Source organism: Terrapene carolina, unplaced genomic scaffold (genome assembly GCF_002925995.2).
Source record: "Terrapene carolina triunguis isolate 2854851 unplaced genomic scaffold, T_m_triunguis-2.0 Scaffold250, whole genome shotgun sequence".
In the NCBI taxonomy this organism is placed as follows: Eukaryota; Metazoa; Chordata; order Testudines; family Emydidae; genus Terrapene; species Terrapene triunguis.
In genome coordinates this window covers 2305481-2320862 of record NW_020664601.1, presented here as the reverse complement: position 1 = coordinate 2320862, position 15382 = coordinate 2305481, and the positions used below count along the sequence as shown (strand labels likewise).

The 15382-nt window shown below is 42.6% G+C and overlaps 1 protein-coding gene across 2 annotated transcripts in view; it reads left to right on the top strand.

Annotated features, from left to right (window-relative positions):
* The window catches only part of LRP5 (LDL receptor related protein 5), a 198347-nt gene that overhangs the window by 169110 nt on the left and 13855 nt on the right, over positions 1 to 15382 (top strand). For both annotated transcript variants that reach the window (XM_026657626.2, XM_026657627.2), the window contains exons 15-16: positions 4834 to 5043; positions 8977 to 9102. In XM_026657626.2, the coding sequence (XP_026513411.1) occupies positions 4834 to 5043; positions 8977 to 9102 (336 nt within the window). The remainder of the gene's footprint in view (positions 1 to 4833; positions 5044 to 8976; positions 9103 to 15382) is intronic.

Sequence of the window (15382 nt, the reverse complement as noted above, 5' to 3'; positions counted from 1 at the left end):
CAATGTTTAACTTTCAGGGAAGGTGTTACATGGTCTTGTCTGTAGGACTTTCATTTTCATAACCAAGGGTTTACCCCCGTGCCCTGCCTTCCCCCACCCCCCACCAGCTTTGAGTTATTGATGCTTTTTGGAATCTCATAAGGCTTTGCAAACAACTTCAGTCTGCCGCCAGGTGATATAACCTGTTTATTTTATTTTATTTTTAAATAGCTGAAAGAGTTTGAAAAATTTTATTTGAGGTCAGAACAAATACTTTGTATTCGATGAAAATGTAAATAGAGGAATTATTTGTCCTTCAAGCTTTTCATAAGGGTTTGTTTTTTTTTATTTGAATTCTAATTTCCACCTTAAAAAGATTACACATTTATTTCATACTGGAAATCAAAGTGTTTAATTACTAAGGAAATTAGATACTTCTTTTACTTGTAACATGTTTTTCATTATCATTTTTATTACTTAACCAGAAGGAGAACACTACTGAGAAACTATTCTTTATTTATTCATTCTTTTTTTTTCTAAACTACAATACAGAGGTGCCCATCCAGTGCTCTCAGCACCCTTAGGTGCTCTTTTAAAAAAAATCACTGATGACTATCTAGAGCTGTAAATGACCCATGATCAAATAACCCAGCGACAATATAACAGTAACACATATGGAGTAAGTATTGTCCTATGGTTGGGGCAATAGCCTGGGCCTTGAGAGACCCAGCTTCAGTTCCCTGCTTGGCCATGGACTTCCTGTGTAATCTTGGGCATTCCCCTTAGTCTCTCTATGCCTCAGTTCTCCATCTATAAAATGAGGACAATAGTACTTCCCTATCTCACAGACATATTTGTGAGCATCAATACGTTAAGATTGTGAGGTCCTCAGATACCACAGGGATGGGGGTCAAAGGAGTACCATGTATAGACTCATTAGTCATTCTCCACACACAATCCCCAACACAGTTCTGTCCCACCAAGGAAGTGAAAACATTTGGTTTTCCAGTGCTCCTGCAAGCTACCAAACTCAGGCTGTCTCAGACCTGGGTACAGGAAACAGTTCCAAAAGGCTATACAGCTCCTAGCAAAGAACACCCTGCCAGCAGCCCAACTGGGACTTCAGCTCAGGCACCTCTGCAGTAAGTCACTGGGAGAGAGGCAGCCTCTTACTGGTTTGTGAAAGGGGGAGACGCTGTTGATGATGTGAAACTTGAACCATTTCAGGACAGGAAACATCAACTTTATTTTTAATTTTAAATGAATTTGGCCAATGTTTAATGTTTTTAAATATAAAATTGTTAATGGAATAAAAAGGTTCCTTCAATTTATTACTGCTTCTGCTGAGAAATCGGTCTATCTGGGTGTTTATAATGTAGGCCAATACCATGGTGTCTGAGCATAACTGAACCTCACTGTGCTGACTCAGCACCCAGGGCCCAGTTCTGCAAGGTGCCAAGCATTTCTGAGAGGCACTGAGAACTCCAGTCCCATTGACTACAATGTGAGTTAAGGGTGTTCCACGTTTTGCAGGATCAAGGTCCCAGCGCTTAGTCCCCCAGACTGCAGGTCCAGCACCTTCTTCCCATCCATTTTTTGTTGTTCTTTTGCATTTCTAAATCACTCAAATCTGCATGTTTTGGGGGGAAAGCCTCAGAAGTAAGGATCAGCCTTCAGAGCCTGAGCCAATCCCCAGTGAAATCAATGGAGAGGCTACTATTTGCATTGAGGCCCTCAGCTCTCTGTGGACCACCAGCTGTTGGTCCATGGATCATGGTTTTACTGTATGCTCTCAATTCTCTGCTCAACACTGTGATATGTACTCCTGGTACTACAGCATTACAGGAGGTCCACTTCCCCCCACCCCATTTTCAGTGGCCCAGTACAAAGGGAAGCAGTCAACACTGGACAAAGATTGAATGCATTTCTTCCATAAACCTTACTAGCACTAGTTATTTCCCACTGGAGAGAGTTAGTATTGCCTAAATGTGTGAGAGAATTAATTTTAGAATTAATCAGAAGGAGCTGGAAATTCCTGACCTCCATACAATTTCCCTTTAATTTAAAATAATCTGCGTGTATCAGTCAGTGCTCCTTTTAGCAGTATAGTAAGAGTCTTTGTGTGCTGTAATCTTCTGAACAAATTTAATAGCAGCTGTAATTGAAAGAAATGTTATATTTGCATGCATGGCTGAGCTCTTAAGTAATTTATTCAGCAAATTATTTGAATCTAGTGATGATTAATGTTTTTACTGTGTATCCAAATTCTGTAATCTTATTTTGTGGGCATTAAAAAAAAAAGTTTAAATGCCAGAGAGGAAAAGAGCAAGTTAGTCACAATTATCATTATTCCATAATTAAATCTTAGAGCAGAGATACCACTGACTCACATTGTCCATTACACTTGTCATTTCTTGTGGAATACATCTGGTACACATAGGCAGGAACTGCCTGCAAGTGGTTTCTCTGACGTAAGAGAATGATTCAGGGACTGTCATTATGGAAAAAACTACCAAAAAAGTTACAACTTTTTAAAGCACCTTTCACAAAAATGGTACAATAAACACTATCAGACTGCCAACAGTAAAGGTTAAAAGCAGTCACAAATATATTTTTCTTTTAACTAATTTTAAATGTTAGCTCAGAGTGTTTTGAATGATAGGACAGATTATTTGATTTTGTTGTTGTTGTTGTTGTTTGTTGTTTAGAGGTGAAACACCACTTTGATTTTTATCCCATTTCTTCCAGACACTAAAGTTAGGCTCACTGGATGATTGGGCAGGTGAAAGGAAGTATGAAGGAAATGCTATGTGGAGATAGGAAGTAGAATGTGGCCAGTTTTCAGATGCATCCATATGGACACTGTTTAGCATACAACAGTATTTGTGCCTTTACCTCTCCCTTTGCAGGTGTATACTGCATTCATTTATTATTAGTAGTAGTGGTAGTAAATAATAACTTGTATTCTAGTAGTAGGTAGAGGCCCAAACCAAGCCTGGGACAGTTTCATGCAAGGCATTCTACAAATGTAGAGGGAGAGACTCTCTCTGCCCCTTGGAGCTTACAGTCTAATTGTAGACTGGGCTACAATACAAAATGCTACAGCGTTCGCACGCACTGACCACAGCAGACTTGTCAGTGTAGACCAGGACAAATCATGGTCAGCATGACGTCAACGAACCACAATTAAATCCTGCTGGGTTGCGGGCTCAGTCATGGTTAGCTGACATGATGGTTAACGTGGTATGCCCTGGTCTGTAGAGTCAGTTAACTCAGTTCTTCTTAGTAACCATTTTCAAACATCGTAAAATGCTCTAGAGGTGACAACAGCTCTGCCTTAGATGCCTGGAAATGTTAGTTTTAAATTCAGCACCATTTCTTACTACTTTATGAGGGTCGGGCGCTTGGAAAGTGAGCCTAGAATCTCTGTCCTGTGGAAGTAAGACGTCTGAGATCGTTGTTGAAATACTGACACTGGTTTTGTATTATGAGTGTGTTCCCCCTCACCATCTTTGTCTTGTCCATTCTTTCCACACTGTCCCCTCATCTTTCTCCTTCCTGTCTTAGAGCCTGCTTCTCTCTCCATTCAGCCTCTCCCCACTTCCAAGCTCATCTATACTCTTATGCCCCATCATTGATCAGACTTATCTTGTCACTGCCTGTCGCTTTGCCGCCTTCCTCCATCAAGCACTTTCTCTTCATCTCCATTTTCAAGGCTCTGACTGTGGCCTGAATAAACCATCTGCCTCATTTCCCCCTCAGTACCTCCCTCCCTCTGTTCCTGAGGCTGCCCTCTGCAGCAGGAGCTTTGATGCTCTGCATCTCAGCAACTGAGCTGGCTTTTGCCCTTTGCAGTTGGGAAGTTGATGGGTGGAGTGGGGTATCTGCTGCTGACAACTGGTGTTCAGGGCAGAAAGCAGGAAATAGGAAGAGCTGCTGAATGTTGTAGGAAATCACTACTGGGGAAAAAAACAACAAACCCAGCTTTCTCCATCTGCAGGCCCCTACGCTGTGCCCTACAGAGCTTCCAGCTTCTAGAGTAAATGAAGCAGGGATCTTACAAATAGCTTCATTCTCTCCGCAGCCCTGATTCATTCTCTGTGCCCAGAATGAGGCAGGGATCCTGTAGAAAAAAAGACTGTGATCATGTATTTAAAGACTGTATCATAGTGTATATGCACCAGCAGGGTGAATAAAGATTACACAGGCAACCTAAAATTTGGCATTTTCTAACTTTTGAATGCTTAACTTTGCAACCTTAATGTGCTTAACACTGAGTTATTTTAATGTTGTGTGTGTGTATGTATGTACCTGTGTGTATTATGTATGAATGTTTATGTATATAATATTAAATGTACCTAGGATTTTTAAATAGCACCAGTCACTGTGATGCCAATGAATTATCAGCTTTGTGTTGTTAAAGAATAGCATAAGCACGTAATGTTCTACGTAGATTTTTACTGGAAAACTCAATAAGTACTATTTTAAAAAAATTGAATACCTCTCTCAAGAAATAACTTCCGTGAGACCTTAGCTTGTAGGGAAAAATTCTAACCTCTACTGCCCACAGATGGTTCCCATTGGTAGCTCAGTATATACATGTCTGAGAGTAGAGCTTGCCTGTCAGTGCTTGAAAGTGAATTTTTTTTTTTTTAAATTTAGCCCGTGGAAACATTTCCAGTTGCACTGGATCAAAAAAAAATAATTCAAAATTCATTCATGATAATAAGACTGTTTGAAGGATAAAGCGTGTTTTGGAAACAAGTACACTTTATTATAAAAGAGAAAAGAAAAGGTGAGACAAAAGTTTGTCTTTGCAAAACCTATATTTGCTTTAGCTTTTGATTGTTTCAGGAGCTAACCGTGTGACACTGGAGGACTCCAACATCCTGCAGCCAATGGGACTGACTGTGTTGGGGAATCACTTGTACTGGATTGACCGTCAGCAGCAGATGATTGAGAGAGTTGAGAAAACCAGTGGATACAAGAGGACTAGAATCCAAGGCCGAATTGCTCACTTGACAGGCATTCATGCAGTGGAAGAAGTTGATATGGATGAATTTTGTAAGTTTATTTCAGTGCCATGTATTCTTGATTGCTCTGGTCCTGGTTTCTCTAGAATCCAGCGTGTATCCCAGCATGTGAATTTCTGATTCTTCAGTTTCTGACTTGTTGTTAGTTTTTGTGTTCATCTTAAACAGAATGTACCCAGGTTTTTTAGTAAGCACTGTTTGAAACCAGGGAGGTTTTTGCTCATGAAAAATGGTACATATAATTTTGACTATTTATGTAGCACTCAAAAATACACCAGGCATTCTACAGACTTATAAGACAGATTTCTGCTGTAAATAAATGACAATTTGTACACAAAATACTGGCATAGGGCTTGAATGTGAGGGGTGCTGAACACTCTCACCTAAACCCAACTAAGCACTTAAGCATGTGACCAGCCCCATTGACTTCAAATAAATTCTTAGCTGGATTGCGGCCAGTCCAGTGGGCTCAGCACCTTGCAGGATGGACCTCCCAGAAGAGAAGGTAATGCAAACGTCTTTTTCCATTTCTGTCATGAATAATCTCTGCACAGAAAGATGGCTATCTGATGTTGTACTAGTTAGCAATCTATTCAGCATGCACAGGCATAATACAAAATTTGCTTCCGAAGCTGCTTAGAAAATAAACGCAAAGAAAAACTAGATGTAGGCTGTTTGATTCAGAGAGGTTAATTACACTAGCCTTTCACCATTGCAAACTTGTGATCAAACATGTTTTACTGTGCACCATAAGGGAGTTATTCCACATAGGATTAGGGGAATCAGCTATAAGAAAAATAGCTGTGCTTTACATCTGCGTTTCTAAACGAGTGAGGCATCAAGGAGCGAGGGGGGCTTTTGTTGAACTGCAAAGAGTGGAAGGGGGGCTCCTTTTAAAATAGTTTACTGAAGTACATCTCCACTGATCCTGGTGATCCTGGGGGGAGAGACGTAAGGGAGGAGAAGCTATGTATTGCTTGCCCTGCTTAACCTACCTTAGAAACAAGGGTGGACAAACATACTGGAGTAGCAGGCATGCCAGCATGAAACACTGTTGCAACAAAAGGAACAGTGAAAACTGGCTAGGACTGTCTGTTTCACTTTGCTTCTCCTAGAGAGCAGTGCTAGAGGTCAGATATAATCTGGGAGAAGGGAGAGATTCAGAAAGAAGAGGAAAGAGAAAAAAATATGGGGGAGATGCACCCTTCGTTAATTTTAGGTTGTGTGCGTTAGCCTTCCAAGTGATCACCTAATTGTAGTCTTGTCCTTCCCTTTTCATCTCCCTCCAGAGAGTGTTTTTCTGGGCTTGCTTGTTTTTTGTTGTCTTCATTTAGATTGCAAGCTCTTCAGCACAGGGATTCTGTCTTTGTTATTGTAACACACCATGCATGTTTATGTCATTATGTAAGTACTAATAAGGAGGCTAAGACTTGACCAAGCAGAGCAAGGAGCTGCACCAGTGGGTTAGTGGAAACATACCATAATCTGGTTCCACATTTGGTCTCTTTCTCCAGGAACCAGCAGATGTTAGAACTGTAGAGAACTGTAGGGAATGGTAGTAATGGGTCCCCTCTGGCTGACTGACAGAGAAGTGCTGATGAGATACAGGAGGTCTCTGTCAAACTCTCCACATCTGAAAGAAGGATGGTGCAGGGCCGTTGAGGAGAGAGGAAGATGTTAACTGGGGGATCGAGGAGGGGAAGGATCCGAGAAAACCTCCCACAAAGAGGAAGAGAATTAAAAAAGAGAGAGAAAGAAAAGACTGTGGAAAGGTGCAGAGAATGAAAGAGACAGAATGGCAGAATAAGGGAAAGTAAAGGAGTGGTGGGGAAAGGAAAAATATGCCCAATACAAAAGGAGCTAGGGAAGGAGACCTGAAGGTAGGGGGTGGTTGTGCGTCTGTTTGTTTAATTTTAGGATATCATGTCTGTTTCTTTTATCTACTCATCTAATAAACTATGATTGATAACTTCTCTGGAGGTTGAAAGACACATGGAAAGAAAATGTCCTGATATTTTCAAATCTTTTTTTCCATCCACCCATTACCCCTACTGTTTGAAAAAGCCATTAACTAGAATAGCAGGAGGTGGCTGCATTGGCAGAACTGTGTAGGGGGAAATCTGTGTGATGTTTGCTTGCACTCTTGCTAATCCTTGTTTTATAAGCACTGAAACCCTCAAATTTTGAAAATAAGAGTGTAGGAATCATTTAAAAAAAGGGAATTGGAGCTATTTTAGTGCATTTGTTCTAGAATTTTGCAAAAGATTAACCCCTTTTCTTTCACAATATGTAATATTCACCATTCCTAGCCTTTTCTCTAGCATCTCCTTGCCCCACTCCCAGTCTTTCAAAGGTACCATTACTTTACTGCAACAAAAGGATTTTATTTTTTTAATTTAAGCACTATTCAGAGAATTGGGAAATGATTTTCACATGCTAAATCATGAATGGTTTAAAAAAAAAATAGGATGGGGGGGGTGCTTTATTTTGTTTATGGCAAGGATCCTGCTTTCTACTTTGAGTCACACTTGAAAAGAATCGCCCTTCAGGGCTGAAATCTGAAACTTGTCCTTTAAAGGTGAATCTCTGTTGCAACAGAACAATTTAAAAAAAAAAAAAATTTTTTTTTCTTTTGCTCTTCCAACAGTCCATGCTGCGTGTAGTGGCATCTTAAGACTATATATAAAAATTATATGTTTGTTAAAAGTGAAGGCAGATTTCTGTGCTAAATGCCTGATTAATGAGTCTGAGCAGATGGAGAGCACATTTGTCACAGAAATAATTACCTATATTTATATGGGCTCCCCCCACCTTTGTAAAAATCTTAGAACTTACTAGTACTGGATCCAAGAATGCATCATTCTGTGACATAACAAATATGGGCTCCACTTCAACAAGACACTTCAGCATGTGCTTAAGTGTAAGCACATACAGGAAGTGATGTAATCCAGTGGATCGGGCATTAGACTAGGGGTACGTCTACACTACCCGCCGGATCGGCGGGTAGCGATCGATCTATTGGGGATCGATTTATCACGTGTAGTGTAGACGCGATAAATCGATCCCCGATCGCTCTCCCGTCGACTGCTGAACTCCAGCTTGGCGAGAGGCGGAAGCGGAGTCGACGGGGGAGCCGCGGCAATCAACCCCGCGCCGTGAGGACGGGAGGTAAGTCGAACTAAGATACGTCGACTTCAGCTACGCTATTCTTGTAGCTGAAGTTGCGTATCTTAGGTCGATTTCCCCCCCCCCTCCCCCCAAGTGTAGACCAGGCCTAGGACTCAAGAGACCTGGGTTCTATTCCCAGCTCTGCCATCTGTCTGCTTCTCTTTGTCTGTCTTGTCTATTTAGGTTGCCCATTTGAGGAGCTATTGGGTGCTTAGCACTTTTGAGAATCAGGCTACTTACCCAAGTGCCTAAATGTGGCTTTAGAAGTCCAACTGTACCTACTTTTTTTTTTTTTTTTTTTTTTTTTTTTTTTTTTTTTTTTTTTTTTTAAATCTTGGCCCACATATGTATTTTTATGTGTGTGTACATATGTGTACTTCAGTTTTGTAAATAATTTTGGGGTCCTTAGAGATTAAGTGTACTGAAGAGGCCTTTTGTTTGGTTTAAACAAAAGTATCACGTCTCTTCTTGATGTCCAGTTCGCAGATGAAATACAGATGAAGTCTACTCATTCTTTAAGTGTAGTCTTTTACAAGAAGCTTCAACTAGTTTCTTTGCATCTGAGTTTCTAAATATTTAAAGGATTTCTGAGAAGTCCATATATCTTGGTGTTCAGGAGCAATTTTCCTAGAGAGACTATAAATCAGCTTTTGAGCAGTGACCTGGGAAGTCATGCATTTACTGTGTTCATGTCTAGTGAAAGTTGGTAGTTCTTACAGAAACCAGATTTGCACTACCTGAACATCCTTATTTATTGACAGTGTACAGTATTCCATTCCATGTGTTGTTTATACAGCTGCACATCCATGTTCCCGTGACAATGGTGGCTGTTCACACATCTGCATTGCAAAAGGAGATGGAACCCCAAGATGCTCATGCCCAGATCATCTTGTACTTTTACAGAACCTCTTAACATGTGGAGGTAAGTGAATTAATTTAATAGGGCTTTTTATATAGGGCACACATATCCATAAAGACACTCAGAGCTCCTGGGGTCAAGAAGCCGCATAGTCAGATTTGGGCTTGACGGTGTCATATGTTTAAGGTGCTATTAAGTGTTAACAGATAGTCAAATGAGAATTTATTTTTAACTATCTTTGTTTTTAAAGGATGGGATTTTCAGAAGTCAACTCTGCTCTCATTAAAGTGAATGGTAAAACTCCCATTGACTTCAATGGAGGAGCAGTTAGGCCAATGCTGAGTGCTTCTGAAACTCCCTCTCAAACTGTATGTATTTGTAACTTTTGCACAGGTATTCTGTTAAGACCGGTCTTAGCTCTGCATGATGGATCTCTTCTTCCATGTTTCAGTCTCCATCCATGTCCAGAATTTCCATCTGTGTCAACAGGAAGTGCATTCATAAGAAAGAGCAGAGTATGAGAACTCAGATCTGCTTTGCTTTATTTTCCTAGTACCGAGAACCAATAGAAGAGAGGGGGGAAATGGGGAAACGGAGAACACAAAGGCTCATGTACTCGCCTTCCTGCTAATTTACATTAGTGGTGGTTCCTTTCATCCCCTCTATTCACATGCATGTTTGCCCCCTCTCCTCCCAATGTGTGGTCACAAGTTCCGCTGTGATAAACTTTAACCTAGTCATTTCACCTGCACTTTCCTGAATGTATGTAGGCTCTGACTAAAGCTATCTACACAGTTCTGTAGGAAACGTGAGCCCAGATTCAGTGCTTGGATGCACACACACAGTTCCCCTGGACTTAACTGGTGCATCCATAGTCAAAACTTGGCCCTTACTCGATAAGATCTGGTGTTTTGGTCTTTGAATCTATGTCTCTGTCTTCATTGCCAGCAAAATGCCCCTCTGGACCTCGGAAGATTTAGCACTTGTATTGATACTGAAGTTTGTCTGATGTGACTGATTTGATTGTTGTGCTGTAAACCTGCTTGGTAGAGTGTGATCATGTTGCATTAGGCTGTGATGACATAGTGTGGCACAGGACAGTGCTGACATGTCATAAGACCATATGCGACATTTCGCAAACCCGGAAATTAGTGTCAGAGCATGACTTTGATGCACTCTGTTGCTAATAAAATCAAGACAATTCTGGCGATCCCAAGATGGGTAGTGACCCGGTTCATTATACTAGCTCTCTTAATCCCCCACTTTATGCTTTCCTGCCTCTTTCACAATCCCAGGAGTTTTCACTATTTTTAGCACTGCACTTGCTGGGGGAATTAAAAAAACAAACTCACTTCTTCTGGGAGGCCTCATATCTTCAGTATTTTAGCTTTATCGCTGCACTCCAGATTTTTTAAAAAACATATTCATTTCTCTCTAGATTTCATGTGCTGGCTGAACTCTGACCTCCCCAGGGGAAGTCATTTCCATTATAAACTGTTTTCTTTCCCATGACCACAACACACTGTGTGGTTTCAGAGCAGTAGTGGTTACTTCTGGAAGCCAAAAAATAAATAAATCAGTCTACTCGTATTTCTCAATCTGTTGCTCCTGCAAGACATTGCCAGCGAGACATTTCTTACCTCCCACTGATTCATTATCTTCTGCTATAAATCTAACAAATTTAGGGCCTCCCTTTTGGTCTTCATTCATTTTTATCTTATCCAGAGCCTGCTAATGCTTTCTGACACATCCTGTCTGCAGCATTAGCTACCCTGAGCCAGTATCTTTCAGTAGCCTGATAAAAAGGGGTGCAGAGTGTCTGCCCACAGATGCTTTGACCAGGTTTAGGCCCAAATTTGTATCTGCTCAATGTAACGGGATACAATATTAAATGCAGCTCAATGGCTGAATTCAGCTTCCAGGGAAGAGCCGGTCATTCTCATTTTCTGCATTGCCTGGAAATTTTGTGTCTGAATAGGAAATCCAGATTAGTTTTAATTCCTGAGTTTTCCCAGTTATTTGGTGTAGGTGACATATTAGTTTATTCAGAGCTGTTAATTCATTGGTTACAGTTGAGTTACTCAGTATTGCCAACTCCAAGCAATCAAAAATCATGACTCAGACCTCAAAAATCAAAATTAGCTTAAAAAATCATGAGATTAAAAATAATAAATGTTGGGTTCTTGTTATTTGCCTTTTGGGTTTTGAGCTGCTGGGATACACTTGGGACACTTTTTCAAGCTTTTCTCCACAACCAAGAGGGCTAGAAACTTTATTTTAAATGAAAGATCAGATTTCTCATGTAGTCGCATGACTCTGGGAGATGGGGCTTTAAGAAAAACACCTATTGATTATTACTTCTCCCATTGTCACCAAGAGGGAGATTTTCTGATGCTGGCTGTTAAAAGAGAATTCTGTATTGCAAGATGGCCATGCTGGGCCCTTCTGTATTATGCAGCATTTGTTACTCAACAAGTACAGTAACATCGTCACCATGGAGCCATTGTATGAATATATTGTTGCTGTTAGAATCATAGAATATCAGGGTTGGAAGGGACCTCAGGAGGTCATCTAATCCAACCCCCTGCTCAAAGCAGGACCAATCCCCAGACAGATTTTTGCCCCAGATCTCTAAATGGCCTCCTCAAGGATTGAACTCACAACCCTGGGTTTAGCAGGCCAATGCTTAAACCACTGAGCTATCCCTCCCTGCAAGATCAGTATGAGAATTCTAACATTTCATTGATTTTTCAGACACTACCACTTAACATAAGACCATGCCTTATATATTCACTATAACAAATGTGTAATGTGATAAGCCGTTGTAGTTCTTTAACACAGCTGATTCACATATTCTAGGGAGGTAGTGGTATCTAGTGGCTAGGTCCTGGACTGGGACTCAGGAAATCTAGGTGGTTCTTCGAGCTCTTGGTCATGTCCATTCCATTGTAGGTGTGTGTGCTCGCCACATGCACCAGTGCTGGAAGTTTTTCCCTCAGTGGTATATGTAGGGGACTGCCTCTTGTGCCCTCTGGAGTGGTGCACATATGCACCAGTATAAGGGGCGCCACCGGCTCCCCCCTCCCTCAGTTCCTTCTTACTGCCAGTGATGGTGCTGCAATGTCTCCTTGCCTTGGGCGTCTACTCCCCAGCCAGACATCACCTAGATACGGTCATCATGATCACACTGCGGGTACTTATCTCCCTGCAGTGGTGGTCCAACACGATTCTGGTGTTGGAAGGTGTGCCGTTCGCGAGCCTGTGACCCATGGTCTCCCTGATTTCAGATGCATCCGACCTCGGTTGGGGAGTGCATCTCAGTACACTGCAGACTTGGTTTATGGTCACGGGAGGAGCTCGCGTTACATATAAACATCAGGGACCTCAGAGCCATCCATCTGACTTGCGGTGTCTTCCTTCCCCAACTGTCCGGTTGGGTGGTGCAGATGTTGACGGACAATATGGCCTCCATGTTCTATGTCAACAGGCCAGAGGGGGAGCTCATTTGTTGGCTCTGTGCCAGAAGGCCCTCCATCTGTGGGACTTCTGCATTCAGCATGTTGTCCACCTGGAAGCCCCGCACCTCTCCGGCGTCCGGAACACGCTGGCGAATCGCCTCAGCAGGTCCTTTTTCTCTCACCATGAGTGGTCCCTTCAGTTGGAGGTCGTCAGAATGCTATTCCAGAAGTGGGGAACTCCCCAAGTGGACCTGTTCACCACCAGACAGAACAGAAAGTGTCATCAGTTCTGCTCTCTCCAGGGCCTTGGCAGAGGCTCACTTTCCAATGCCTTTCTCCTGTCGTGGTCAGGAGACCTGATGTATGCCTTCCCGCCAATTCTGCTCATCAGCAAAGTCCTCTCAGAAATCAAGAGGGACAAGGCATGAGTCATTATGATTGCCCAGCATGGCCTCGCCAGCATTGGTTTGGCATGCTCATGGACCTGGCCATAGCAGCCCCATGGCCACTTCCCAGCTGCCCGGACCTTCTCTCTCAGGAGCACAGGTGGCTCCTGCACCCGAACCTCGCCTCTCTCCACCTCACAGCTTGGATGCTGCATCGCTGAATCCAGAGGAACAAGCCTGCTCTAGTCATGTACAGCAGGTTCTCTTGGAGAGCAGAAAGCCCCCAACCACAGCAACTTACCTGGCAAAGTGGAAGTGTTTCTCATGCTGTGCATCAGAGCAGAATATCTCCCAGACTCAGTCATCTCTGCAGTCTATCCTGGATTACCTGCTTCATTTAAAGCACCAGGGCCTTGCGTTCTCTTCAATCAAGGTGCACCTGGCAGCCATATTGGCCTTCCATCATCTCATCCAGGGTAGATCGGTATTCTCGCATGAGATGTTGATTGGGTTCCTGAAAGGCCTTGAAAGACTCTTTCCGCCAATCCGGGACCCAGTTCCCCAATGGGACTTCAACCTGGTCCTCTCCAGGCTGACCCTTTGAGCCTATGGCTTCTTGTTCCCTTTCCCGCTTGTCGTGGAAGGTTGCATTCCTTGTAGCTATTACCTCGGCGAGACGGGTCTCCAAGATTAAAGCCCTCACTTCAGAGCCCCCATACACAGTATTCTACATGGACAAGGTCCAGCTGCGGCCCCATCTGTTCTTCCTGCCAAAGGTGGTATCAAACTTCCATGTCGACCAGGATATCTTCCTCCTGGTGTTCTGTCCAAAGCCTCACATGACCAATGAAAAGAGGTGGCTGCACACTCTATATGTCAGGCGCGCTCTGGCTTTCTACCTGGAGCACACCAAACCCTTCCGCAGATCCACCCAGCTCTTTATTGCGATAGCTGACAGGATGAAGCGCCTTCCAGTGTCCTTTCAAAGGATTTTGAATTGGATCACCACCTGCATCCGAACTTGTTACGAGTTGACGCAGACTGTGCCTCCACCAGTAGTGAAGGCTCACTCGGCGAGGGCACAGGCGTCTTCGGATGCCTTGCTGGCGCATGTCCCTATCCAGAACATTTGCAGGGCCGCAACATGGTCTTCGGTACACACGGTCACGACACATTACACCATCACTCAGCAGGCCAGAGATGACAGTGGCTTTGGCAGAGCTGTGATGCAATTGACACATCCATGAACTCCTTACCCTCCTCTGGTGGTACTGCTTGGGAGTCATCTACAGTGGAATGGACATGAGCAAGCAGTCAAAGAAGAAAAGACTTTTGTAACTGTTGCTCTTCGAGATGTGTTGCTCATGTCCATCCCATGACCCGCCCTCCTGCGCCATTCCAGAGGGCTCCAGAGCCGGTCCTATATGGATACTATTGAAGGAAACGCTTCCTGCACTGGTGCATGTGGCGAGCACACACCCCTACAATGGAATGGACATGAGCAACACGTCTCAAAGAACAACAGTTACGAAAGGTAACCGTCTTTTCAATCTCCAGCTCTGCCACTGACCTGTTGGGTGACCTTGAGCAAGTCACATCACCTCTCTATGCCTCAGTTTCCCTATCTGTAAAATGGGGATAATGATATTAACCTCCTTTGTAAAGCATTTGAGATCTAAAGTTGAAAAGTACTATATGAGAGCTAATTATTATTATTCAAAAGGGAGTGGCTTTGCTGTTCTGTTGTAATATATGTTTAAGTGCCTTTGACAGCTGGCAGCTGGTTCTTAACCCAGTCACTGATGTTTAATGCGATGCTGCTGGATGGGGCAGCAGTGGTGGAGATTGCTCCCAGGACCTCTGGATGACAGAGCATGAGCCTCTAGTGCCCAAGCCAAAGAAACACCAGATTCCTTAGCTTAAACCGTTGTAGCAGACTCATAAACATCTATACACAGACTAGCCACTAGACAAGGACAGAGAGACATACTGAGTAAGCATGGGTTACATTTGGTTTAGGTAAATTAGTGACTGGTTCACCCAGAACGCCAGTTTTGTTATAAAGATTATACTAAACCATGATCAGAAATATCCTAGGATAATGTAATTTAGGGATTAGAGTTGTGTGAAGCTAGCAGTTTGTGCTTTGCAAGTGGAAACTGATATTTCGTGAGTATTCATTTATATGAAATCCATGTGAAAATCTCTTTGAAAAAGAAGTTGCTAACACAAGGTTACTTATTCAGAGTTCCATGCCACCAGTCCAGTTCTCAGATAACTAGACCATGCCTCTTCTGTCAGCATACACAGTTTTTTGTTACAAATTGGGAAACATTTATTTCCTGGGCAAAACTGTAAATTATCTCTTGATGAAAACTTGCCATTTTCACAGAGGAATTTCAGCATGGATGTAACAAGTTTTCCATCTGTGAAAAGTCTCTTTCACTTTTTTATATATAATCTTTTTATCAGGACTAAAATGAGTATGCGTGGTTTTTC